The sequence below is a fragment of the Rhineura floridana genome, chromosome 8, assembly GCF_030035675.1.
Source record: "Rhineura floridana isolate rRhiFlo1 chromosome 8, rRhiFlo1.hap2, whole genome shotgun sequence".
Classification (NCBI taxonomy): Eukaryota; Metazoa; Chordata; class Lepidosauria; order Squamata; family Rhineuridae; genus Rhineura; species Rhineura floridana.
The window spans coordinates 13,800,992-13,828,285 of NC_084487.1; the positions used below are offsets into that span (position 1 = coordinate 13,800,992).

General features: G+C 44.2%; 1 protein-coding gene and 1 long non-coding RNA gene across 5 annotated transcripts in view; one reads left to right on the forward strand and one right to left on the reverse strand.

The window, feature by feature from the left end:
* The first annotated feature begins 6,790 nt into the window (after positions 1–6,790).
* CELF2 (CUGBP Elav-like family member 2) overlaps positions 6,791–27,294 on the forward strand; it is a 672,363-nt gene continuing 651,859 nt past the window's right edge. For 2 of the 4 annotated variants that reach the window (XM_061638322.1, XM_061638327.1), the window contains exon 1: positions 7,138–7,412. In XM_061638322.1, coding sequence (XP_061494306.1) covers positions 7,360–7,412 — 53 coding nt within the window. In that variant the 5' untranslated portion in view covers positions 7,138–7,359. The other 2 variants (XM_061638323.1, XM_061638325.1) reach the window with 2 other exon arrangements.
* On the reverse strand, positions 21,362–26,441 carry LOC133363283 (uncharacterized). The gene is made up of 2 exons (XR_009757647.1): positions 26,283–26,441; positions 21,362–21,598 (listed from the first exon to the last, which is right to left on the reverse strand). It is a non-coding gene; the product is annotated as an uncharacterized LOC133363283 (long non-coding RNA).

Below are 27,294 nucleotides of genomic sequence, written 5' to 3' on the forward strand. Positions count from 1 at the left end.
GTTCAATGAAGATGCTGACCCAGTGTGCAGCAGACGTGAAAAAGGCAAATTCCATGCTAGGGATCATTAGGAAAGGTATTGAAAATAAAACTGCTGAGATCATATTGCCTTTGTATAAATCTATGGTGTGGGCACCTTTACAATACTGTGTACAATTCTGGTCATCTTACCACAAAAAGAATACAGTAGAGATGGAAAAGGTTCAGAAAAGGGCAACCAGAATGATCAAGGGAATGGAGTGACTCCCCTGTGAGGAAAGGTTGCAGCATTTGAGGCTTTTTAGTTTAGAGAAAAGGCAAGTCAGAACTGACAAGACAAAAGTGTATGAAATGATGCATGGCATAGAGAATGTGGATACAGAAAAAGTTTTTCTCCCTCTTTCAAAGCATTAGAATTCATGGACATTCAATGAAGCTGAATGTTGGAAGATTCAGGACAGGCAAAAGAATTTTTTTCTTCACACAGCACATAGTTAAAATATGGAATTTGCTCCCATAAGAGGCAGTGGTGGCCACCAACTTGGATGGATTTGAAAGAGGATTAGACAAATTAATGGAGGAAAAGGCTATCACTGGCTACTAGCCATGATGGCAACGCTCTGCCTCCAGAGGCAGTATGCTTTGATATCAGTTGCTGGAAACAGCAGAAGGGAAGAGTGCTCTTTGCACTCAGGTCCTGCTGGTGGGCATCTGGTTGGCCACTGTGAGAATAGGATGCTGGACTAGATGGCCACTAGCATGATCCAGCATGGCTGTTCTTATGTTCTTATTATCATTAGGATAAATCTGCATGAAAATAGGGATGGAAAGATTTCAGTTCTCTCAGTTTCTCATTTTTCCAATCTTAAATCCAGTTCTCCACATTTCTACAGGAATTTGCAATTGTTAAATAAAATAAAAATTCCCCAATATTTTAGTGCAAATTTCTCCTAAGAAACACAGTTTTATAGGCTGTTTTGACTAATGTACACATTTTGCCAGCCATTTCTCATCATATAATGCAGTTTGCACGTTATTCTCACTCATATATTCCTTTTTATGCACGCTGTCCTCTAATTAATGCATTTTTAAAAACATTGTTTGGTTGGCAAACTCAGCACAGAATTCAAATAAGTGCACACTTCTAAAGGTAGCCGTGTTTCAATTCTCATATTGTTTTGGAAAGTGCACATTTGATAAATTCGGTTTGAAATGTGAGCTGAATTGAAATTTTTGCTCATCGTTACATGAAAATATATACAAATTCTTGTGTGGATTTTTTTCAGTGCAGACTAATGTAGAAATGGGGTCAACCGAGTTTAAGATGAAGAAAGTGAGAAATTGAAATTAAGAAATTCAGCCATCATTACTCTTCAGTGGGTATAGAAATATGGGGGGTCATCTATTTATCTTCCAAGGAGTGCTGAAATACGAACATTTGAAATAAACTTCTGCTTTGTCAGACCATTGGTTCATCTGGCCAGAATGGTCTAGTCTGGGGGGGGGGGTTAGCCAACATGGTACCTTCCAGATGTTGTTGGACCCCAACTCCCATCAGCCCCAGCTAGCACAGGCAGTGGTCAGAGGTGGAGGCACCAAGCTGACTACACTTGCTCTAGTCCAACAGCCTCAGATCCAGTATAATTTACTGGTTACTGGGGTGACCCATGTTAAAATCCCTTCTCAGCCATAAAGCTCATTTATTGACCTTGGTCCAGTCCCTGTCTTTCAGCCTCACCCATCGTATAGAGGGATGGCAAGAATCCATGTGGGGGAAGTTGCATACAAGCCACCTGGTGTTCCTTGAATAGAAGGTTTGTGAATATTCCTTCTATTTCCACTGTTCAGGCAATGAGTGCCATTGCTTTTGCAGCCAAAAATGGCACACATGCACCCCCCCACACATACACACAAGCAGGAGATACTGGCAGGCTTGGGGAAAATGCAAAGTTTGCAGAAGAATGAAAAATCTTTAGAAGAAAAAGCATTCATTAAAGGGGGCATCCCCCAAAACAACTGAATGAGGACAGAGTGTGCTCAGTGGTCACAGAATGCTGATTAATTGTGGATGGAAAACTAGGCTGGGGAATGGAATGGAATAGAGTGAACAGGATGAGTCCATGCTGCAATTTGTTGGTGCAGGTCCCACTTGTATGTTAATAATGTTTTGAACCCTGGCGCTTTCTCTCTGCAGCATCCAAGCACTGAGCCATTGCAGACAAATATTTAGCTGAAATCTCATTCTCACTGTAGTAAGAAACCTATATGAGGGCTGAACCACGCCAAACAGCAGGTGGGGAGGCTCATAATCGAATGCTTCTCCATACAACAAAATTCCCTCCACAGAGAAAAAAAATGGCATGCTAGTTTTCTATGTGCAGGGATTTCTCTTTTCTTTTTCTTTGTATAGAGGGATATTTCTTTTCTTTTCCCTTTTTTAAATGGAGGGACATTTCTCCGAGCAAGCCCCGAAGTGTAGACTGAAGTTGTGTGGCCTACACACAGGCTGACCCCCACAAGTGAGCACTGGGCCAAAGCAAGAGAAGTGAATCACTTGACTGACCATGTCAGGGATGTTGTCTTGAGTGGAGAACTTTTTACATGTCCTGGGAAATACGTTCCCCTGTTGCAGGCATCTGTGTGCTACACTTTTTTTCAAAATTATTTTTAGAAAGTCTATACTTAGGTGTTGTTTTTTAAAATATATATATATATATAATTATTTATTTTCCCATCACCGTGGAGAAGCAGGCAAGATGTCAGGTAGGTCAGGAGAAAAGAACCCTTGGCTTGAGTTTCCAGAGGAAAGGAAATGTTCTGAACAGCTATCATAAAAATAAACAGGGCACTTAATGGGACAGAAATGTCTGTCTTTGTTGTGAATGTGATCTGGTCACGGGGGAGAGGAGGAAATGAATAGCGCAGAGGAGTGTTATGTAACGCAGGGTCGTTCCCTAACTTGGGGGTGGGGTGTGCAACGAGGGGCTCCCACAGAAAGCTGAAATTGAATACATATGCTGAGTTGCTGACTGAAAACCTTCCTGGGAAATGGGTGGCATTTTCATTCCCATTATTTGTTTGTCTTGCATTATTTTTACCCTCTCTCTCCCATGCTTGAAGTGGCAGACACATCGACAGATGAGGCCCCACCGTGAAGCTGCCTCAGGTAGAGATGGGGGAGAAATCCCATTCAGTTTGCATTTCAAGCCGAATTGATCAAATTCGCTCTTTCCGAAACGGTATGAGAATGGAAACCCATCCATCTGTTGAAGTTCGCAGTTATCCAGATTTTGTGATGCAGTTCTCCAACCAAGCAATGTTTACAAAAATGCATCTGTTAGGGGAAAGTGTGCACATACTGGTGAAAACAACATGCAAAGATGCCTTATATAAGGATAAATTGCTTGCAAAAATGCATCCCTTAGTCGAAACCGCATACAAAAATGTATTGATTAGAAGAAAGTTGCATTAAAACGCTGAAGAATTTTCACGACAAATTTGCAGATTGCTGCAGAGATGTGGAGAATAAATTTAAGATTAGAAAAATGTGAAACGGAGACAACCGAAATTGACAAATCCTTCATTCCTTGGCCCCAGGAGACAAATGTGAAGGCTGCCCAGAGTGGGAGGGTGAGAGACTGGCAGCTCCGGCGCATGAGTTGAACTTTGCTAGGGGAAGTTCTCTTCTGCAAGCACCATAGGGACACAGGAAAGCTGTGTTATGCCACATCAGACCTTTGATCCATCTAATCCAGTATTGTCTACACTGGTTGGCAGCAGCTCTCCAGGGTTTCAGACTAGAGTTTTTCCCAGCCCAACCTGTAGATGTCAGGGACTGAATCTGGCACTTCCTGCATGAAAGGCAGATCCTCTACAACTGAGCCACAGCCCTTCCCACTAGAATGAACAGGAGCTGCAAAGGGAAGGGACACCGCTCAATGGTACCACATGCTTTGAAGGAAAGTAAATATTTGATCCCTGAAATCTTTTCCCGGGGGCATCTGGTTGGCCACGGTGAGAGCAGGATGCTAGACTTGATGGGCCACTGGCCTAATCCAGCAGGGCTCTTCTTGTGTTCATGTCTCCAGGTAGAGATGGCAAAAACACTTTGAAACCCTGGAGAATCATTGCAAGCCAGTGCGGACAATACTGAGCAATCAATACTAACAAAACAGCTGTCTGAATGAGATTTTAGGCAGGCGATCTTCCCCAGCCCTACCTAGAGGCATTGGGGATTGCACCAAGGACCTTCTGCAGAGGCTGTGCCAGTGAGCAATGGCCCTTCCTCTTGAACTGGTGGAAAGACTTTATTGGCTGTTCTTTTTTTAAAAAAAAGTGATAGATAGATAGATAGATAGATAGATAGATAGATAGATAGATAGATAGATAGATAGATAGATAGATAGATAGATAGATAGATAGATAGATAGATAGATAGATCCTCAGCCACCTCATATTGATAGCACAGCCATTTTTTTAAAAAAAGTACCTGCCCCTTGAAAGTCACCAAAAAGTCCCCTCCCTGCCTGTTTTCTTCTTCTTCCAGGGGACAAATAGTGTGTCTTATGTGATGTGGCGAGCGTGTTGCCTTTTACCCAGCATGGAAACACTCAAGTATATAAAGAGCTGCCAGATTGTAGCTTGAAAAAGAAGCAATTTAAAAAGCTGGATCTGAAACAAATCAAATCTCAGAACTGGGTTAGAATAGAGAATAACCCATGAGGTTTAGGCCGACATTGGCCTGTTGCAAAAGATAAATAAACAAACAGTAGAGGATTTCGGAGGTGATGTCTTTTTTTCTTCTTCTTAAGTTTTTCTCATTTTTTTGCACATTACAAATTTCCATGGCTTTGGCTGAAAGCTTTTGCACTTCTCTCCTTGCCAATTAACATGAATTATGCAGTGACAAGTTCACGTGAGATAGATGTGAACTTGGCTTTAAATTGAGTGGCGCACTGGGAGAGAAGTGGGGGGGGGAGGAACAGAAATCAAGGTGACAGGTCTATTTTCACTTGTTTCAGTTGATTGGGATTTATAATGTGCTTTATCCTCTTGTGACGTCCAGGAGAGGCGTAGCTAGTGTGCCAAGTTCACAAGCAGCCACACACAAGAGTGACATAACATCTAAGGTATTTTATCCACAGGGCTGTTACTGAGGAAATGTAGGGGGGATGCTTTGAAGTGTGCTACACAAATGCTAAGAGCAAGCTAACATTTTCAAGTGCATCACTCGATCACTGCAACATAAAAGTGTTCAGGTGTTCAAACAACCCCGGGAGGACATGAAAGGTGTAGGGGGCCAGTCAGTCACCAACTTCATTGCACCAGCTCTTGGCTTTGGCAACTTTTTCAGGTAAAAATTCAATATAAATTCTCCATTAAAAAAGTTACACTGACGTTAAAAAAAAAAGTAAATGCAATTTTGGGGCATCATCCAGCTAAATAGATCTGCTAGCACAAGGATTTTTGGCTGTCCACAGGAACTTTTCATCCCTCTCCTCTCCCCATGTGCTCCTGTGCCCCCCCAATCTGTTCTGGGTTTTGCCCAGATTTGGGAGGGCACGCAGCTTTGGGGCATGACAGGAAGGCGTTGAGCAGGGGGTTGGGTTGATGGCCTTATAGGCCCCTTCCAACTCTACTGTTCTATGATTCTTTTAGCCATTGTGGATAAATAAGATGGCAGCCTCCAAGAGATGGTGGCAGAGAAGACCCCCACTGCCACCAGAACAAGTGAGCCCCCCCACCTCTGAATGACACAAATGAGGAATGAATGGGGAGTCTAGAATGGAATTCATTTTGGAACAAATGAACATTGAAGTGAATGGGCCACACTGGGGTCACTTTTCATTTTGAAATGAATGCATGTGTCTAGAGAGGAATGGATGCATGCATGCAGATACAGCATTGCTGTACTCACTAGTAGGGATGGAAAAATCTGTCAATTACGGTTCTCTCAGCTTCTCATTTTTCCAATCTTAAATTCAGTTGTCCACCAATTTGCCGATTAAAAAAAAATTCTCATGAAAATTCTTTAGCATTTGTGTGATTTCTCCTGCTACACACATTTTTGTATGCAGTTTTGCCTACTGTACACATTTGTGCAATCACGCTTTCATAAAATAATGCATTTTTGTTATGCTATTTTCACCAATATGGTCATTTTTATGGACATTTCCCCCCAATATATGCATTTTTGTAAACACTGGTTGGTTGGAGAACTGCATTGCAAAATACGGATAAATGCAAATTTCAGTGGGGAGTTGGATTGCAGCCCAACTTACAAACAGAATGCCAAAGGGTTGGGTGAAATCAAAGACTGTGCCAGAAGGGGGGGTAATCCCCAATATCCTTAGGTCTTCCACCCAGAAACACTGTTTGCACTCATGAATAGTGGAAATGACAAGCCCTGTCTCAAAGTGCCTTTGAAGAAATCAGAAAGGGCTTGATTTGCCTTCTTCAAGAAATGAGACACCTTTCACTTCCCAAGATTTTGAAAAGAGAATATTTGGAGTCAGAAATGTCAAGTTGTTAAGCTCCCGCCACCCCACCCCCCCATTTGTAAGAGGAACACTCTGCCAGAACCCAGGCTGTTTTGAATTGTGGCTCTGAAATTAACAAATCTGTTACAGGTTGCAAAAGAAGAGAGAGAGGGCCAGACCCAGTTTTGGTTTGGTCACTGCAAGGAAAGCTTTGCAAAAAAAAAAAGGGGGGGGAGTTTTGGAAGAGGGGAAAAAAGAAAGAAAATTGGTGTTTGCTTTAAGAGTGCGATAAAATCCTAACTATGGGGAAAGAAAGGGAGTCCTCCTAACCACTGGGCTAAGTCTATGGAGGGGAGGGGGGCTCGAAGCAAAATAGCCAACAGCAGAGTCCTCTCCAGTTTGTAATAATCCGTGCCTGGTTACGGGCAGAGGAGAGAGCCTCGCCGTTTTGATCGGGGCTTGTTCCTTAAGAGAGCAGAGGCAGACGGGGCTAGGAACGAGGGGGCTGGTCGCCCGCCCCGGATCCAACGGGCTGCACGAAAGGCAACAGTTGATCGCTTGCCGTCGATCGCAAGCTCTTTCTCGCTCGTTTTTTAACAAGAGGGGGCGGGAAAGGGGGCGGAGGAGAAATGCAGCCGGGACTTTGCCAAGCAATCTAAGACAACAAGAGAGGGGTGTGTGTGTTTTGGAGGGGGGGTGGAGAGAAAGCGAGAGCCGGCCGTCCAAGTTCTTATCAGCTGGAAAAGGAAGATCTGTTTCTCTCTCCCCCCCTTTCGTATTTAGACTGTCGGTTGTGGTGCCCACACAGTATAGCAGAGAAGGCGGGCTGCGTCCTAGTGGCTAAGACATCTCTGCAGTTGTTCGCCCTGTACATTTTCCTGATTTTTTTAAAAAAAAATACAATGGTTTCCATCATCTCTGATTTGGACCCACTGAAAAGCTGGAAAGTTTTAAGGTAGGCCTGTTTCTTTTCCCCCGTGGGGCGCCGATCCTCCGCATGCTCCCTCCGTAGCAACCCCGCCTCCGTTTACCTTACTCACGAGTATGCCACACGGGTAGGCTTGGGCTGGCCAGGTCTGCCGCGAGGCTTGAACCCCCGGCTGAACTGTAACCCTGGGGCGGGTAACCGCAATGGGGAAGTTCTGGGCAGAAGACGCGAAAGGAGTTTCTGGCCGTTAGGGTGCCCCTCTCTGTCTGTTTGGAATGATGCGGGGAGGGGAGGGGGGGGCTTCCAGCAGATGTTTCAGCAAAAGCTTGAGGGAGAGCTTAAATGCATATTGCTGAATGGCAGCACGGAAAAGTTGGCTGCCTTGTTCTTTCAAAGTGGGATTCATCTCAGAAGTTGGAGCTGTAACAAGTTGAGCGTCGCTTGATGCTGCCGAAGAGTTTCAGACTCGTGGTTCCTTTGATTTGCTTCATTGGAGAAAGGCTTTCACAGGCGATGTTTGCCGCCTTAGCAGAGGGGGTATCATTAGTTTCAGAGGAGAGGGGGGCTGTTTTCTCATGTTGAGCTTTATGGAGTGCTTCTTACCTATGCAAGGTTCTCAAGGGCTCTAGGTTCCTTAACTGTTGCAGGATTATTATTTTTTAAGTAAACGAAGGTGGAATGGTCATTGCTGAAAACGGTTTTGAAAAGGATGTGCTAGTGCTCCGAAATGCTAATCAACGTGCTTTGTGATCTTTTTTCTTTAAGTCCACAACTTCCTAAAAGTTTTGAGATGACCCCTGGCATTTTAAAGCCCTTGAGTAATGGCTTGCTGTAAATGTTAATGTACTGCCTTCAAGTTGATCCCGACTTATGGCGACCCTATGAATAGGGTTTGCATGAGCCTGAGAGGCAGTGACTGGCTCAAGGTCACCCAGTGAGCTTCATGGCTATGTGGGGATTTGAACCCTGGGCTCCCAGGTCATAGTCCAACACCTTTTAACCACTACACAATAGTAATCGGGAAATGGAATGTGGTTAGTTTTCGGTCTCCAGCCTTTTGCATTTTGAGCCATACAAAAAGACCTTTGAAGAAGCATAGCTGGGGTTGATTGCACTCTCTCGATAAGATAAAATGAGATGCTATTGTGCGGTGGCCTTCATTTTTTTTTTTTTAAAGGATAGATGTGTGACAAAGTTGTCAGTGTGCATGTTGTGAACTGAGGGCTGTGAACATGCCCCTTCCCCACACAGACATACTTGCTCACAGTGAATGTGTGGAGGGTCTTTCAGATCACTTTGTGCATGCTCTATATGTTGCAGTGGGTGGGGAGTCATATTTGGAAAAGGGGGTTGAATGTAGAAACTTCCCACCGAAGTTGTCAGTGATGCAACACATCCATTGTAGCATCTGCACTGATGGCTGGAAGGGTCCGTGTGTACCTGATGATTTATTTATTTTGTAAATCTTGCACCCCACAGAGAGGAATGCCAGGCCTTAACCTTGAACAGCGCCTTGTCGCTAAATGTTTCCTTCCCTATCTGCAAACTTGTACATTGGTGGGGGTAAGGAGTTATCTGTGGTGTGTTAGAACTGTGAGTATTTATTCTCTAGTTGCCGTCTCGATCTTTGAACATATGGTTTTCCCCCCCCCCCGGGGGGGGCTGCTTGTGCACCTTCAGGCTGACATGAAGAAACTTCTTGGCATGCAGATAAATGGCGGAAGAGGGTTCCTTCCTTCCTTCTTTCTAAAAGAGCACAGCCAGGGAAAGAGGTGGCAACCACAGGGCTTTCTTCCTGATGCTGGTATGAGAAAAGATTGTATTTCAGGGAGCAGATGTGCGTGCATACAAGGAAGAGGGAATGTTCCCCTTAAATGATCAAGATTTAAAGACAAGTCATTTGGAGGCGGTGGGGATGTTTTTGTGATGACTTTTGGAAGCACTGAGCTGGCTGTGGTTCAGATGCTGTGGCCTGCAAAACCTCCTGGCCTAATAAACCTGTTATTGTCTGAGGTGTCTATTTATTCTTTAAGAAAGTTTCTTAACTACCTTACATGCCTCTTTCAGGGGAAAAAAGAGGCTTGCAGCATCTTACAGCAGATGCACAAAAACTAAAGCCAGGCCATACAAATACAATACAAACAAGTACATGCAATATCATATCTGAACCCCACCAATCCCAGCATACACACAACCTCAGGGATGATCGGTGGAGAAAAAAGACATAAAAGCAACCATATCATACCATCAAATGCCTGGAAGGAGAGGAACCTTTTGACCTAGCACTGAGAAGATGATAAAAGTCGGTGCCGGGCAGGCCTTGCTGGGGAGAGCATTCCGCAGTTAAGAGGCCATTGCTGAAAAGGTCCTCTCCTTTGTCACCACCTTCCAAACCAATCTCATATGAGATACACAGAGGTCAACATCTGGGGCCTTCCTAAGGGGAATGGGCAGATTCATGGTAGACAGCCCACCCAGTGTTGGGGTCTCCCAAACCACATAAGGTTTTATAGGTTAAACCTATCCAAAGCAGCCAGGCCAGAATAGTTGTTGTATAATCTGACCTGCTGGTTCCTGTTCTCAGTCTGGCCACTGCATTCTGCGCTAGATGCAGTTTCCAAACTGTCTACAAAGGCAGTTCTGTGTAAAGCACTTTGCAGTAATCTAACCTAGAGGTTATCAGACCATGGACCATTGAAGCTAGGTTATCGCTATCCAGATAGGTGAAGAGCAGACCACCAGCCGAAGCTGACAGAATGTACGCCATGCCGTTGAGGCCACCTGTGCCCCAAGTAACAGTAATGGACTTAGGAGGGGGCTTGTACTATGGACCTTGGGGGATTCAGGGGGATTGCAACCCCATCCTTTGTCTCCTTGTTCATTAGATGGGCCAATGGCCTGGTTTAGGATAAGGCAGCTTCCGATGTTCCTATGAAGAGTCCTGGTGGATCAGCCCAAAGGCCTATCTGGTCCAGCATCCTTTTTCCAACAGCAGACACTAGATTCCTCTGGGAAGTCCACCTCTTGTTTTTGCTCCCCATCACCTGGAATTGAGAGGTATCCTCCCCCTGAACCTGGAGGTTACATCCCATGTAGCCAGAATGGCCAGTAGCCATTGATACTTGTCCTCCCTGAACTTGCCTAATCCCCTTTTAAAATCATCTAAGCCGAAGGCCATCACTGTCTCTTGTGTCAGTGTGTTCCGTCAATGTATTATATTATAGCTACTGCCTGCAACCCCAAGCATGCTCATTAGGGACTAAGCCTTATTGTACATGGATGGACTTACTTCTGAGTCCTCATGCTTGGGGTTACAATTCATGAGTCCCTTAAATGATATTTGACACTCTGTACACATGGCAGAACAGCTGGTATAGCACAGTGGGGAGGAGAGCCTGGCTGGGAGTCCAGAGTCTGTGAGTTCAAATCCTCGCTCGTGTCTCCTGGGTGTCAAGGGCCAGCTAAAGATCACTCAACAGTGAGTGGCTCAGGAGTTATGTGCCCTGCCACCTGTGCAGCCGTGGGCAAGCTGCCATAGTCCCAAGGAGCCCAGTTGCCCCTCAGACGGCAGTTGCGGACAAAGAAGGGGCTGACTTGTGCAGCTGTGGCAAGCTGAGCAGGCCCTAGCCAGCTGGGGAGGACTAGCCTCAGAGGGAGGCAACGGTAAACCCCCTCTGAATACTGCTTACCATGAAAACCCTATTTGTAGGGTTGCCATAATTCGGGATCGACTTGAAGGCAGGCCATTTCCATTTTTACACATGGCAACAATGCACAGCTAGTTCTAGAACCTTGGTGCCTGCACCTGTAGGGCAACATGCCTTTGCAAGACATGCATTTAATAAAATTATTACAAGGGGGGGGCATGGTAGGCGGTGCCCACCACCATCCATCTCATTGCTAGAGCAGCCAGTGCTCTGCATGCGTCGTTGACCTATTATGGGGTCCTTGGAGAAGAGGGAAGGGCTGTGGCTCAGTTGGACAGCATCTGTTTTACATGCAAAAGATCCCAGTTTCAACCCCTCGCATTTCTAGGTAGGGCTGGGAATGCCCTCTGCGAGAAACTTTGGAGAGTTGCTGTCAATTAAGAAGACAGTAGGCACCACATAATACTCATTTCGCCCTTGTAATAAATTGTCCTTTTAGTGTGGTAACACCTGTTCTTTGGAACTTCCCGCCTATTGACATCAGGCAGGCGTCTTTGCTGCATTTGTTTTGGGGCCTGTTTAAAGCTTTCTGTGTAGGCAAACCTTTCCAGACATATACATGCTGATCTGTTTTAATCTTTTTCATGGAATTATAGAATCGTAGAATAGTAGAGTTGGAAGGGGCCTATAAGGCCATCAAGTCCAACCCCCTGTTTAATGCAGGAATCCAAATCAAAGCATTCCTGACAGATGGCTGTCCAGCTGCCTTTTGAAGGCCTCCAGTGTTGGAAAGCCCACTACCTCTCTAGGTAATTGGTTCCATTCTAGGTAATTGATTTCGTTAGTAGCTGATTTAATTGTTGCATTTAATGGGGCTTACTTACAAGACTTGCATCTGAGTAAATACATATACCATTGTACTGTACTATATTATTATAATCATTGTTATTATTATTATTCAATTTATATCCCGCCCTTCCTCCAGGCAGGAGCCCAGGGCGGCAAACAAAAGCACTAAAAACATTGAAAAAGAATGCAAATGAACTGCCATGAAGTCGATCCTGACTTATGGTGACCCTATGAATAGGATTTTCATGGTAAGCGGTATTCAGAGGTGGTTTACCATTGCCGTCCTCTGAGGCTGAGAGATAGTGACTGGCCCAAGGTCACCCAGTGAGCTTCATGGCTGTGAGGGGATTCAAACCCTGGTCTCCCAGGCCGTTGTCCAGCACCTTAACCACTACACCACACTGGCTCTCTTGCAATGCGCTCTGCATTCCTGAAAAGATATTGTTGTTGTTAAAACTAATATGTATAGTCTGGTATGTCCAGAGAAGGCTAGAAAAGAACTCGATCTGAAACCCTGGAGAGCTGCTGCCCATCAGTGCTTAAGAGGCTAGGGATGGGGAACCTTTTCAGCCCAAGAGCCACATGCATTTGGACCGCGTCCTGAGCTTCCCCAGTTCTGGTGTAGACCACAGTGAGCTACACAGACAAATGGTCTCACTCGGGCATAAGGCAGTTCCCCATGTGCCTGAATGCGCAAAAAGTGCTGGTCCATCTCTGCCTGCCAAGAAAGGGTCTGAGAAGATGGGGAGGCACTTTTTGCATTGGCCCGCAGCTGGTCAGAGAGTCCCAGTGGTGTAGCTATTCCCCGTCGGACTGTGTCTCCATTAGGGATGGGAAGATCTGTCACTTTCAGTTCTCCAGTTTCCCACTTTCCTACACTTAAATTCAGTTTTCCACATTTCTGCAGCAATCTGAAAGTTGTTTTTTTTTTTAAAAAAATCCTCATGAAAGTTCTTCAGCATTTTAGTGCGAATTTCTCCAAATGAACACTTATCTGTACACAGTTCTGACTAATGTACACACTTTTTGCAAGCCATTTATCCTAATGTAATGCATGTTTGTACGTTCTGTTCAGTAGCATTCCTTTTTATGCACATTTTCATCCTAATAATGCATCTTTGTAAACCTTGTTTAGCATCAGAAAATGCTGATAAGTGTGAATTCCGAAGGACGTCTGTGTTCCAGTTCTCATGTTGTTTTGGAAAGTGCAAATTTGATCGATTTGGCTTTAAATGAGAACCAAATTGAATTTCTCCCCCAATCCCTACTCCATGCTGATTCCCCCCTCTACACCATTATGCAGCTGGTTGTGGTCGTTGTTATGTGCCTTCAAGTCGACTACGACTTATGACAATCCTATGACCTCCAAAAGCATCTGTCGTGAACCACCCTGTTCAGATCTTGTAAGTTCAGGTCTGTGGCTTCCTTGATGGAATCAATCCACCTCTTGTTTGGCCTTCCTCTTTTTCTACTCCCTTCTGTTTTTCCCAGCATTATTGTCTTTTCTGGTGAATCATGTCTTCTCATGATGTGTCCAAAGTAGGATAACCTCTGTTTCATCATTTTAGCTTCTAGTGACAGTTCTGGTTTAATCTAACACCCAGTTATTTGTCTTTTTCGGAGTCCATGGTATGCGCAAAGCTCTTCTCCAACACCACATTTCAAATGAGTTGATTTTTCTCTTATCCACTTTTTCCACTGTCCAACTTTCACACCCATACATGCTGAGGTTGCTGTTGTTGTTGTTATGTGCCTCCAAGTCAATTACAACTTATGGCTACCCTATGAATCAGTGACCTCCAAGAGCATCTGTCATGAACCACCCTGTTCAGATCTTGTAAGTTTAGGACTGTGGCTTCCTTTATGGAATCAATCCATCTCTTGTTTGGCCTTCCTCTTTTTCTACTCCCTTCTGCTTCCCCAGCATTATTGTCTTTTCTAGTGAATCATGTCTTCTCATGATGTGTCCAAAGTATGCAGCTGGTAAGGCCAGAGAAGTCATTGCTTTTTCTTTCTTTTTTTTAAAAATGGTAGTCCCTTCTATATTCGGATGGGCTGTTTGATTTTGGTCACAGTTAGAATTACAGTGTACAGAAATGACTACAGCAGCATAAGAAGACATTCTAAAGGGTTGGGGTGTGTGTGTTAATGTCAAAACCTTGGAATATAACTCAGGAGCATTTTTATCCAGTGATTTAAACAGGTCATTTTCAACCTCATGACGCCAGGTGACCATGGATATATGTGTGTGTGTGTGTGTGCCACATGTTATAGAACTACTATTCTGGGAATGCTGCAGCGAATATATTAAAGCTTTTTTTTTTAATGGGACAGCATCTGTATCCCCTTCTGTTAAGAAAATCAGGTTATGCCCTGCTTCAGATGAACAGAGGAAAAGAACAGCAGACTTCAGAGCCCAAATATTTTTATCCTTAGAAAAGCCCCTCCTAGTCCAAGAGCTGAGTCAGATATTTCCTGGAACACCATACAGGTGTGAAATTCCACTTTCAAACACTGGAAGAATGTGTGTGTGTGTGTGTTGTGTATAAAAATAATCTGTCAGGAGCAGCAGGCACAGTAACTCTCTGCTCACACTCAGCCCAGTGGTGAGCTGTGGAAGTGAGCTGGGCAGGACGGCCCCACAGGAGAAGAAGAGATGTTCATCCAGCCGGAGGATAAAGGTGTGACAGGTGCCATGTTCAGAAGGAGGTCCCGGCAGGGAGGCAGCAAGGATGGAGGAGGAATAGTGGAAAAGGCCACAAGAGCTAGCATGAGAGGAAGGAAAAGGCAGCGATTCTGGGGCTAGCTACCCAGTGGTGAGTCAATGAGGAGGAAGGGTTATCTGAAGAAAGGGAGAGGCTGTTTTCACATCTGATGATAGAAGGATTAACAGGAAAGCAACACATGTTGGCTGGGGCCGATGGGACTCGGAGTCCAACAACGTCTGGAGGCCACTCTGCAAGCGATACCTGGCTGAAATAAACAGAACTCAGAAGGGCTCTGAGGATGAGAAAGGCCGTAAAGGTATCTGACTGAAGAGCTCACCGAGTGTTTTCTGAAGGCAAGAAAACCCCTGCAATCCACAGTGGGAGGGTGGAAACTCTCACCATGGCCCTAAAGGTGCTTCCCTCCTTAATGACACCTTTCTTTGAAGGAAGGCATGGAGTCGTATTAGGTTTGCTCCCAGCCCACACACCCAATTTTATCCTCGCAGCCACCCTGTGAGCTTCATGGCTGAGTGGGAATTTGAATTCTGGTCTCTCCCTGGTCCTAGTTCAGCACTCTAGCCCGGGGGTGGGGACTATGTGGACCTATGGATGATGTTGGACTACAACTCCCATCATCCTGGATCATTGGTTACGCTGGCTTCCACATCTGTGTAGACTGGGCTGAGAGATGGTGACTGGCCTGTAGTCCCAGTAAGCTTTGTGGCCAACCAGGGCTTTGAATTTAGGACTCCTGTGTCCACTTTCAGCACTCTGCCCACTATAACATGCTGGCAATCATGGTGGCTAAGGACCCAGAGTTTGTGAGGCTTCAGCCTGCATAGGATTGGTTAGTTTAACCTTATTAGTTTAACCTGTCAAAGGATTTATCCAAGAACCCATGACCTTTTATGTCAGGGATAGCCAGCATAGTATCTTCCAGATGTTGATGAGCTACAACTTTCATTATCCCTAACCACTGGCTCTGCTGGCTGAGGCTGATGGAAGTTGGAGTCCAAAATATCTGGGAGACACCACATTGGCTACCCCAATTTATAGATCTGAGATGAGGTTGAGGATTGGTGTATTGGATGCAGTAGTGTAGTGACAAATTCAGAAGTGCAGGGTCCCTTCATGATAGTCACACCACGCTCCCTCATAGCTATGTCCCCTCATTCACTTGCTTGCTCTCTGTCATCATCTCCACACGCCTCATCCTTCCCATGTGCACCTTCTTCCAGAACAACAGATGTCCATAAGAGCCAATCAGCATGCAATAGGAGTGTGTTAGCTACTGAAAAGAGTCTTCTCAGTGGCTGGCTCGCCTCCTTTCACCCTGATTGGCTCCAATCAGCAGAAAAGGACAAGGAACCATGTAAGAAGATTCTTCTCAGTGGCTAACACTCCTTTCATGCTGATTGGCTCATTGGATGCTGGAGACACTGGGACCCTGCTTCCAAAAAAGGAAAATGTCTAAGACCTCCCAAGACCCTGGACTAATACACCTCTGATTGGATGCTGATGTCACCAAGACACCGATGCATCCTTACATATAAGGAAGACACTGCTATTTTTCTCATGCAGTCTCAGGATGAATGGCTACTAACCTGGATGGATTGCTTTACCGTTGGAGGGCAGTATACCTCTCAATGGCAATTGCTGGGAATTGCAAGTCAGGGGAGTGCGGTTGCACTCAGGTCCTGTTTACAGGCTTCCCTTAGGCATTTGGCTGGCTACTGTGGAAACAGGGTGCTGGACTAGGCAGGCCGCTGGCTAGGTTTTCTTATTTTGTTGAAGGTACAGTGTTGGGATGACAGCAAAGCAGGAAATTTGGGAGATCAGATATGGACGGGGCTTTGGAAGGCAAGCATATTCTTGGGAATTGCAGTATTGTACTGCAAATAGCTTCTCCAAACATCCTAGGTCACTTAAAAATAAAAACAACTTGCCTAGGAATTGTATTTGCATCTGGCTTAGGTACCTTTTAAAGGTGGATTGGATAAATTCATGGAAGACAGGCCCTTTAATGGACAATTGCTAAAATAGCTAGGTGGTGCCTCCATATTCAGTAGCAGAACACCTGTGAATACTATTTGCTGCGGGGAAGCAATGGAGGGACTGCTGTTGCCTTCAGTCCCGCATTGTGGTCTTCCTGGCAGTATCTTGCTAGCCATTGTTGGACTTGGGATGCTATAGGAAATGTACCTTGAAAAGTACTTAATCTGTGCACAGATGCTTCCATACTGCAAAACATCCTGTGTATGCTTTTAATTTTATTGTGTTTGAACATTTTGCAAGCCATCTTATTAGAAAGCAGGGTCCCAGTCCCTTAAAGCAATACTAAATATGCTACACGGGAGAGGTAGATAGGCAAGGACCATTGGACAGACTGCGGGAACACTGTGGATGCTCAATCAGTTTGCTTTGGGCACATCCCGTGCTCCTGGCACTTAAATGACTCTTTCCTCATGTAACCATAATCTTACTCCTCATCTTCAAAGCTTGTTTTCTGTAGACCCACATAGGTGGTAAATGAGAAATCCTTCTTGCCTTGCACTTGCAAGGCCACATCTAAAGGAAAAGAGAATTATTTTGTAATTTTTTGTTTGTATTTGAACCATCTCTGTTAAATTACTTAGTTGGTGGGTGTGTTCCAACCAAAGTGAACTACTCCACTTTGATTTCAGTGGGAGAAACCTACGCCCAGGTTTCCGCCATCCCTTTGAAACTGTCTTCATCTTGGCTTGACTGGGCCTATTATTATTTTTAAATATAATTCAATAGCATGTAAGTTAGGAGAATAGAAAGGGGGAGAAGGATACCACTGAATTAAAATTAAACATACAAAAAATAAAAAGGTGCAAATTTGGGTCATTACATTCACAATCTCTGGGAAGTATAATTATTGTTGGTGTTGGAGGATAATAGCTGGAATCTGCAGCATGGCTTAGGTTGCTCTCTTGATCTTGGAATGTTCAAATCTGCAAATAGTGGCGAAGGCAAAAGGAGTTGGATTGGTGGTGTGGCAGTTGCTGTCCCAGTGAGAGGCTTCCTGTTACGGTCGCGTTCCTTTACAGCCCACTTTCCCCACATCTCTCTCACCTTTCTGATGGTGCCTGTCCACTTCGTGTTTGTGAAGTGATTCAAGAGGAGGAGATGGACAGTCACACACAAGCACGGACTGCCTTCAAGTCGATCCCGACTTAGGGCAACCCTATGAATAGGGTTTTCATGCTAAGTGGTATTGAGAGGTGGTTTACCATTGCCTGCCTCTGAGGCTAGCCCTCTCCAGCTGGCTAAGGCCTGCTCAGCTTGCCACAGCTGCACAAGCCAGCCCCTTCCTTGTCCACAACTGCCAGCTGGGGGGCAACTGGGCTCCTGGGGACTATGCCGCTTGCTCACGGCTGCACAGGTGGTAGGGCACATAACCCCACTGTGGGGGGTGATCTTTAGCTGGCCCTTGACACCCAGGAGACACGAGCGAGGATTTGAATTCACAGACTCTGGACTCCCAGCCACGCTCTCCTCCATTGGTTAATCCCCTTGTATGACGAATCCATTCAATCTAATTATTTTAGATTACAGGAGGATAGACTTTAGTTGAACTTCTTGATGGTAAGAACAATTTGACAGTCAGAGCAGTTACCTAGGTTAGTGTTGAGCCCTCCCACACTGGGTAGCCATCTGTTGCAGATGTTCTGGGTTTTCTGAGCTGAGCAAGGAGGCCTGCAAGGATGGCCTGCAAGGTCACCACCAGTTCTATGAATTATTTGAATTATCATGAGGATGGCATCCATCTTTTCCCCAGGATACTAAGGATGGCATACATGGAGTGATAATGCATAACATATTTTGCTGAAGTATTGCATGAGGCCCTGTGGAAGGTCATTCTCATCAAAACCTGTTACTGAGACAAACGTGGGAGGGAAGACTCTGAACAGGAAGTAGGACTGTGTCCATTTTTCACTTTTTGAAGATGGTAGAGATCAACAGTTGTTGAACTGTTCTCTGCAGTTTGTGCATTTCAACTTGGATGGAAGTGAACATGCACTGAAGGAAGAGAAACCTATTGAGCAATATGTAAACAATAGCAGTTGAGTCACTAATGATTTCAGATTTTTTTGGCCTCCCAGCTGCAAAGGGGTTCTTGTAACACCAGGCTATGATTCTCAAATGATTTAAGCTGCAATATATATAATGTAAAGTAGCCCAGGTCTATCAATCACATTTTCTTGGGGAGTGACACTCTTAGCTGAGAGGGATGAGCGGGAGTTTTACAAAAGATGCTATAATGAGAAATTTCTTTCTTTCTTTCTTTCTTTCTTTCTTTCTTTCTTTCTTTCTTTCTTTCTTTCTTTCTTTCTTTCTTTCTTTCTTTCTTTCTTTCGCAATGCATGCAGCTCCAGTGTAGAAAAGGATAGTTAACACAGAACATGCCAAGTAACACAGAACATGCAAAGTTTGCTGCCCTTGGAGATGCCAAGGACCAAAGGCCACAGCTCAGTGGCATGAGAACTATAGATCAGTGGTAGAGCACATGCTTTGCACAGAAAAGGTCTCAGGTTTAATTCTAGTCATTTCTAAGCAGGGATGTGAAAGACGACTCTCCCTATGTTCTTAAGAGGACAACCAATTCCTGGTGACAGAGGAGCAGGAGGAGGAATTGTCCCATTGTTCAGGTGCTAGGATGAGGCTAGATGAATTCCTGGAGGGTAAGGCTACCAATGGCTACTAGCCATGAGGGCTCTGTTCTGTCTCTACTGTCAGAGGCAGTAGGCTTCTGAATACCAGTTGCTGGGAATCACAAATGAGGAGAGTGGTGTTGCACCCAGGTCTTGCTTGCAGGTTTCCCATGGGCAACTGGTTGACCACTGTGAGAACAGGAGGCTGGACTAGATGAGCCAAGGGTCTAATGCAGCAGGGCTCTTCTTGTGGTGTTAAACTAACAGACCATGGCACTTTCTCATGGAGTCATCAAAAGTCGCTTGGAGCTGGGTCCATGTTGTTTGTTTTTCCGTTACTTAGTGTTGTTAGTTACCTTTACTGGTATCTTAAAGAAATATTAAGTCTCACATCAACCTAAATAATTGTTTCCAGGGTCTCAAGTGGATTTTGGGTGAACATTATAAGAAATGCCTTGATGGTTAAAAAAAATCTCAAGAACAGAACCAATGACCTAGAGGAGTGTTGGGCTACCATCTGTTGGAAGTCTTCAAGCAGAGGCTGGGCAGCCATCTGCTGCAGATGTTCTGTCTCTGAATTTCCTTCACTGAGAAGGAGGCTAGAGTAGACGACCAAGAATGTCCCCTGCAGCTCTTTGATCTGTAGCTGAAGCCTGTGGAGCGCTTGCTTTGCCCCAGATTCATAGGATGCTGCTTTGAACACCAAGTCAGAGAATTGGCCCACCTAACTTAGAATTGCCTACAGTGACTGGAAGAGCCCCAATCCTGCTAAAAACAAAAGAAGAGCCTGCTGAATCAGGCCAGTGGCCCTTCTAGTCCAGCATCCTATTCTCACAGTGGCCAACCAGATGCCTGATGGAACCATCAAGAAGGACCTGAGCACAAGAGCACTCTTCCCTCCTGTGGTTTCCAGCAGCTGGTATTCAGAAGCATATGCCTCTGCCTATGGAGGCAGAGCATAGCCATCATGGCCGCTGATAGCCTTCTCCTCTATGAATTTGTCTAATCCTATTTTAAAGCTATCCAAGTTGGTGGCCATCACTGCCTTTTGTGGGAGCAAATTCCACAATGGAGCTATGTAGTGTGTGAGCAAGTACTTTCTTTTGTCAGTTGGTCTTTATAGAAAGTATGCTCAAATGTAGCAAGGCTGTTATGATGATCAAACATCATATAATATTTTATATTAAGCTTATGTTCCTTTTCTACCTCTTCAGAAACGCAACATGTTGAGGCATACTGGACTAGTGGTGCTCTAGGGCAGGACTCAGGGCAGATGTCCTGGGCCCTAGTCATCAGGGTGAGCAGAATGACCACCAAACCAGCAGGGCTGGCTTAAAGGAGTTTTCAATTCAGTGAAAGTAAAATGGTAAACATACACCATCTAAAGGATGAGTGGGATGCAAGATCATTAAGCCCAGAGTTTAAATGTGAAGGTTATCTTTGACAGGCTGTAGGGTCTCCCCAGAGAAGTGGAAGCCTGGCATTCTCTTTTATGTGTGGGTGTATTTTAAGAGTTACTTACAGCTCCACTTTAGTATGTGACAATAATGAAAGGAGAGTCTTAATTTTTTCCCCTTTTTCGGATAGCATGCACCAGAATAAGCAAGCTGAAAGTCAGGCCAAGTTCCAAATTCGGGCAATCATAATATTCTTTTATTGACATTTTAATGGGATGAAGTGAGCGTCGATGATCATGCTACAGTCATCTTGTTCACCATCCAAACCCTTGGCCTTGTAGCTCATGTCATATTGTTTATACAAGCAGTGTTTATGTTGGGAGCATAACTAGCAAAGTCCCTGGTTGAAAGCTTGGGCCAGCCACTTTTTGGAAATTCAGCTCCAGGTGGCCTGGTTATTTGGTTGTGTTTGGGAATTCTGGGGCAGATAAGACTCCTTCACCTTAGCTTTTCTAACTGTAGCATCCCGATCCCAAAATGTTGCACATTTTCTTTTCCTGCTTGTTCTTCCCGCCAGCAGAGTGAGTATCAAGGATTGGCGTTGCTGGGCCCTTGTCAAGACCTATATGCCCCAACAAGGGAATCACCCAAACTGTCCTGACTCTTGCCCAAAAAAGACAACAGGTGCACTTGCAAGAAAAGAAGTGAGTGTTTATTATTGCAGACTAATGATACAAACTCAGTATCATGGAAACAGCAGAGTATAGGCCAGGTGCTCTTAGAAGGCAAAGGAATAGCAATACTGTAACAAGGAGGGATGGGATCTGCATTTCGGTGCTGGTTCCATTTTTGCTCCATTGAACTTCCTTCTGGTACCTCTTCATAAGGGATCAATGCTTGCTATTTGCGATAAATACTGCTTCCAGTTTTTTTCTGCAAAAATATTGATATTAATACATATATTTTTTTAAAATATTGTTTTTCATAGATATTCTAAAAATATTGATATTTTCCAATATGAAAACCAGAACACAGCAATTCTTTGAAATTTGCACTTCCGCAGATTTTTGTGATGTAGTTCTCCAACCAAACCATGCTTACAAAAATGTGTATATCGGGGGAAAGTGTGCATCAAGATGAATATGTTCATGGAAATAACTTACAAGTTATTGTAAGCACTAAAATGCTGAAGAATTTTCATGAGGTTTTTGCACACTGCACATGAGAAATTGGGAGAACAAAAATTGATAGATCTGCCCACAGGGGTATACTTGTGCAGGGTCTTAGGGGGTCTTTGACAGAGCTTGGAAGATTACTTTTAAAAAGTAATAAATTACAGTTAGTTACATGGCCCCCAAAAGTAGTAATTACCATTACAATTGCTCTGAAAGTAACTGATTACTTTACTCTTACTCAAAAGAAATTGCTACAATTACATTTTAGTTCCTTTTTTAAAAAAAATGCCTACAAGGTGCTGGCCTTGGCTGCTGCACATCTAAGTAGCCAAAAACAACATTAAAAATAAGCACACACACACAGAGGGTAGCAGAATAATTTTTTTTATCCATAAGATTAACAGAATGGCATAAGAGAATCTCACATCCCCTCACCCCACCCCCAGCAATGATGATACCCCAACACACATATTTTGTATATATATATTGCCTCCAGCTCCTTTCTCCTTCCACTCCTGTCAATTTTTAAACAATTGTTTTCTCCACCCCGTCTCGCTCTCCACCTCCTCCCTCATCGCCTCCTAAGCACCCATAGAGCATGAAGGAAGAACAACGCTGCACAGAAGCCCAATTTGAAGCACATGATTTTTATTCACAAATCAGAGGAGCAGAAGACTTCCCCTGCTCCCCCCCAAGTAATGCACAAAAGTAATGCTGGAAACATTACAATTACTCCTCAAAAGTAATGAAGTTACTACTCGTTCTATTACCAGCAAAATGTAATGAAGTGACCCACTTGTTACTCAAGAAAGTAATAAATTACAAGTAATTCGTTACTTGTAACTAGTTGCTTCCAAGCTCTGGTCTTTGACCCTTTACTTTTTTGGGGGCAGAGTCCCAGCAGGGTCCCTTCGTCTCCAGTATCCTACAAGCTAATCAGCATGAAAGGGGAGTGTGTTAGCCACTGAGAAGAGTCTTCTAACATGCTTCCTTGTCCTTTCCTGCAGATTGGAGCCAATCAGGGTGGAAGGAGGTGAGTCAAACACTGAGAAGTCTCTTCTCAGTACCCAACACTCTCCTCTTTCATGCTTATTGATTCGTAGGCATTATCAAGGATCTCATTCTCAAACCCATAGCAAAAAAAACTGGGGAGGGGAATTTGCCACTACACGAATGTCTGCCCATCCCTATTTCCAGGCAAAAATGCATATGCCTGGGCTTTTCCGGTGTGGGCGATAGAGAAACTGTGGCCCTCAGAATATTGTTGGACTCCAAGTCCCATCAGCCAGAGGCAACATGGGCAATAGTCAAGTATGATGGGAGCTGGAGTCCAACAAGAAGCAGAGGGCCACATCTGATATAAATAATGAGGATCCAGGGGAAGGGCTGTAGCTCAATGGTAGTGCATCTGCCTTGCATGCAGAAGATCTCAAGTTCAATCCCTGGCATCTCCAGGAAGAGACTCCTGCCTAAAACTCTGAAGAGCAGCTGCCAGTCAGTACTGAACTCGATGGACTAATGGTCTGGCTTCCTATGTTCCTATGAGATTTTGTCATTCTCCCATGAAAATCCTATTACTGGCTTTTGCTCTGGCTGTTGTTTTTGCAGCTAAGTAAAGGAACTCTTTATTGGGAAGAGAAAAGAGAGAGTTGGCAGGAGTTCAACAGCTGCCAACGTTTCCCCTGACACTAAGTTCATCATTACATAAGGCAGAAGATACTCTTTGCCATCTTTGAGCATGTGCTTAAAATAGCCGCAAAGAGTCAATTGATCGTCCGTGGTTCTTCATGCTGCCTGGAGTGCTTGATGAGCACATTCAACTACTGGGTTGAGAAAAATATGCATGCAGCAATGGTGGAAGTTGCAGGAGGATCTGTTTTTTTCCTCCTGTTATATCCCTTGATTCTTGCCTTAGTTTGCTGATCAAGGATGAAATACACAAGTGGCTGTTCTCGTACAATTTATGTGCTTTCCCTAGCATCACGAATCAGTGGAGGAATCCTATTCTCTATTATGTTTCTCTGCTGACCTTGTCGCGCTAGGTCAGAACAATACTAGGGATGCTGTGAGTATCTCCAGTTTGCAACTTTCATTGGAATGCCATGTGAACGTAGAGTAACACATTCATTTTTGCAGATAAGTGTCGCAAATATGCAGTAGGTTTAAATATTTATTTGCAAAGTTCTTTGATAGTGAAAGGGAAGGTGAACACAAACTGGATGTGTATTCTTCCCTCTTTTTTTAAAAAAAAAACATTAATAATGATGTAATTAGAATAATGTTTGTTACAGGGTACAATTCAATCACCGGGGTTTCTGGAAGAGACTGACTGGATTCAACACAAGTAGAAGGCCTCCTTTCATTCACAAAATGAATGGACTGAGATTCAGAGGAGAGGCGGAAGAAGCAGAGCAGGGGTGTAGTTGTCCAGGGTCTTGGGGGGTGTCTTAGATCCTTTACTTGTTGGGGAGCAGGGTCCCATCCCAGCAAGGTTGCTATGTCTCCAGCATCCTACAAGCCAATCAGCATGAAAAGAGAGTATGTTGACCACTGAGAAGAGTCTTCTAACATGCTTCTAACATGTCCTTTCCTGCTGATTGGAACCAATCAGAATGAAAGGAGGGAGTCAGCCACTGAGAAGACTCTTTTCAATAGCTAACACTCTCATGTTGATTGGGTTGCTAGGGACGTTGTGGAAGAAGGCATTAACAAGAATCTCATTCTCAACCCAACAGCAAAAATGGGGGGGGGGGAGTGGCTGTGGCTATCATGAAGGGACACTGAATCTGCCACTACAATACTGAAGTAGAGATGTGATTTTCACCTATTTCCCTGCGCAGCTTTTCATGCTGCTGTGGAGGGACCCTGGCCATTCGGGGCAGCTTTTCAGGGGGCGCATGGGGGCTGCAGTGAAAATCATCTCCCCCACCTTCCTCCACCTCAGGCAGAGCTCCACTGATTGTAAACCTGAATTCAACCCATAGGAAAAATGCCAGAAAATTTAATTGCGGAATTTACACTCCAAAAGCTGAAAAATGCAAGCGGAGTAGGAAAGAAGTGGCTTTTTGGATGGAGCAAAGCCACTTCACAAGCTTCCTGGCAGGTGCATTGCTGTTGCTTATCAGGAGGGAGAGGCTTGCACTGTGCCAACTCCTCACCACCTTGCCTTTCCCCCTCCCAGGAAGCAACAATGACCCCCTGCTAGAAAACTAGCATAGCGTCCCCACCCAGAGAGGTGCTTTCGGAGTAAGATGTGCATCTTCTTGTGTAAGCAGGTAAAGAATGACCCCCTCCCCAAGTCATCCAGAGGTTCAGATTGTGGCATGCCACCTGTGGGTTAGGGCATACAGCATGTGATGGGCAAATCTGTCAATTTTGCTTTCTGTCAGTTTCTTATTCATCCAATCTTAAGTTCTGTTCTCCACTTTTCCGTATCAGGTTTAGTCTAAAAAAACAAAAGTCCTCATGAAAACTCATCAGGTTCGTTGTGTGAATTTCTCCTAACAGGCAAAATGGCATACAATTAAAAAGGTGTATCATATACACATTTCTGCAAAGCAGTTTCTCCTTGCAAAGCAATATAATGCCTTTTTCTATGTTATTTCCACTAATATATGCATTTTTAAGCACACTTTATCAGAGTATATGCATTTTGTACGCACCATTTTGCTGGGGAACAGCACTGCAACATTCAGAGAAGTACAGATTTGTAAGGATTGCTGCATTTTGGTTCCCGGATTGTTTCAGAAAATGCAAATTAGGTAGGTTTGCTTTTAAATGTGAACTGAATCAAATTTCTACCCCATCCCTAGCTACAACCACCATGTTCTGCATTGGGAAGGAAATTGAAAATTCAAGCCAATTTCAGACCATAACTTGCAGCCAGTTTTCCCTTAATGGGCTTAGATGCACTTAGTGGAACCATACGTACCTGTGGCATACATCAGTTGCTGTGTCTTACAACTAAAATGACCCAAGAAATCATTTGAATCTGCACAGAGACTTAGGCTGTAATTCAATACACACCTACGTGACAGTAAAGCCCATTGAACCCAATGGAGCTCACTTTTGAATAGACATGTATAGGATTGTAGCTTAATCAAGATCATCATGTGGGATGGAGAAACCAGTTTGTATGTTTTGTAAATATCTAGAGAGGTTTTCTGTTGCTGTCGTCTTGCCACTGTGAAGCATAGCAAGTCCAAACCCTGTCTAGAAAAAAGTCTTGCACGGCGGTTCCCTCCCATCGACTCCTGTTGATGTTACTCAGACAAAAATGACTGGATGAAGTCACACCCATCACTATCTCCTGGGAGAGAAGGGAATACCAGGTTGTTAAAAACAGAACTGATCCCCTCTATCCCATTTCCCTTTTCAGTCTGTCTCAGAATTCTACATTTCTCCCCCTTGCATATTCCAAGTGTGAAAGAGAACATAGGTACCTCCTGTGTAAGAGGCTGTCCAGTGAAGGTTTGTCTGCAGCTGTGGATTGCAATGGCTCAACTCATTTTGGTGGAACAGCACTCTGCTGCACCAGCTGAGACTTGTACACTTCAAAAGTTGGAGATTGTTGGCAGCTGCTTCTTTTCAATCCAGGAAGTTCCTGTCTCAAAGCAGAATGAAACAGAAACCTTTTCTCCCCCAAGTCAGAGCTCTTGATAATAAAAAGTACTTGGAGTTTGTTGATGCACAGAAAGGTGGACATCATCGGCAATCTGTCCTTTTTAATCCTGCCTCCAGGATAAAATTGCATCTAAGCTGTAATGGCAACTTGAATGTTTTCCTCTTTAACATAAAGTGAGAGGGGAGTACCAGGGAGACTGTTCGTGGATAAATTCTTGCAATTAATGTGCATGTGGTGAGTGAATGGACGGGTCTCTTGAGTTTTTCTTTTCATTTATGTTTTGCAGGTTTTTCATGTTAAACTCTGTACTGTTTCTCTAATGTGGGTTTCTCAGGAAATCTCAATGCGTATAGGTTTCCTAAACTATGTACAATAATTCAGAGTTATATGTGCAGTATTTATACCAACATCTCCACTCTTATCGCTGGCACTGCAACTTTTGCTTGTGGCAAACCATTTTCTGAGAGATTACCTACGCCAGGAGAAGTAATATTTGCACCCTGGTCGCTCCCCTCTTGCTTATCTAACTCCCCCCCCCTTTAGCAGCTTTGAATAATTTTCTGCATTTCCTGCTTGTTTCCTGCCTGGCCAGCTGAGACAAATATATTATCTAAGTTTTTTTTTTTACCCAGCAAAGTGGCATATCATAGACATTATTGCCACCCTGGGCTCCCACTGGGAGGAAAGGCAGGATATAAATCTAATGAATAATGTTGTTATGTGCCTTCAAGTTGATTACAACTTGTGGCGACCCTATGAATCAGCGACCTGCAAGAGCATCTGTCATGAACCACCCTGTTCAGTTCTTGTACTTTCAGGTTTGTGGCTTC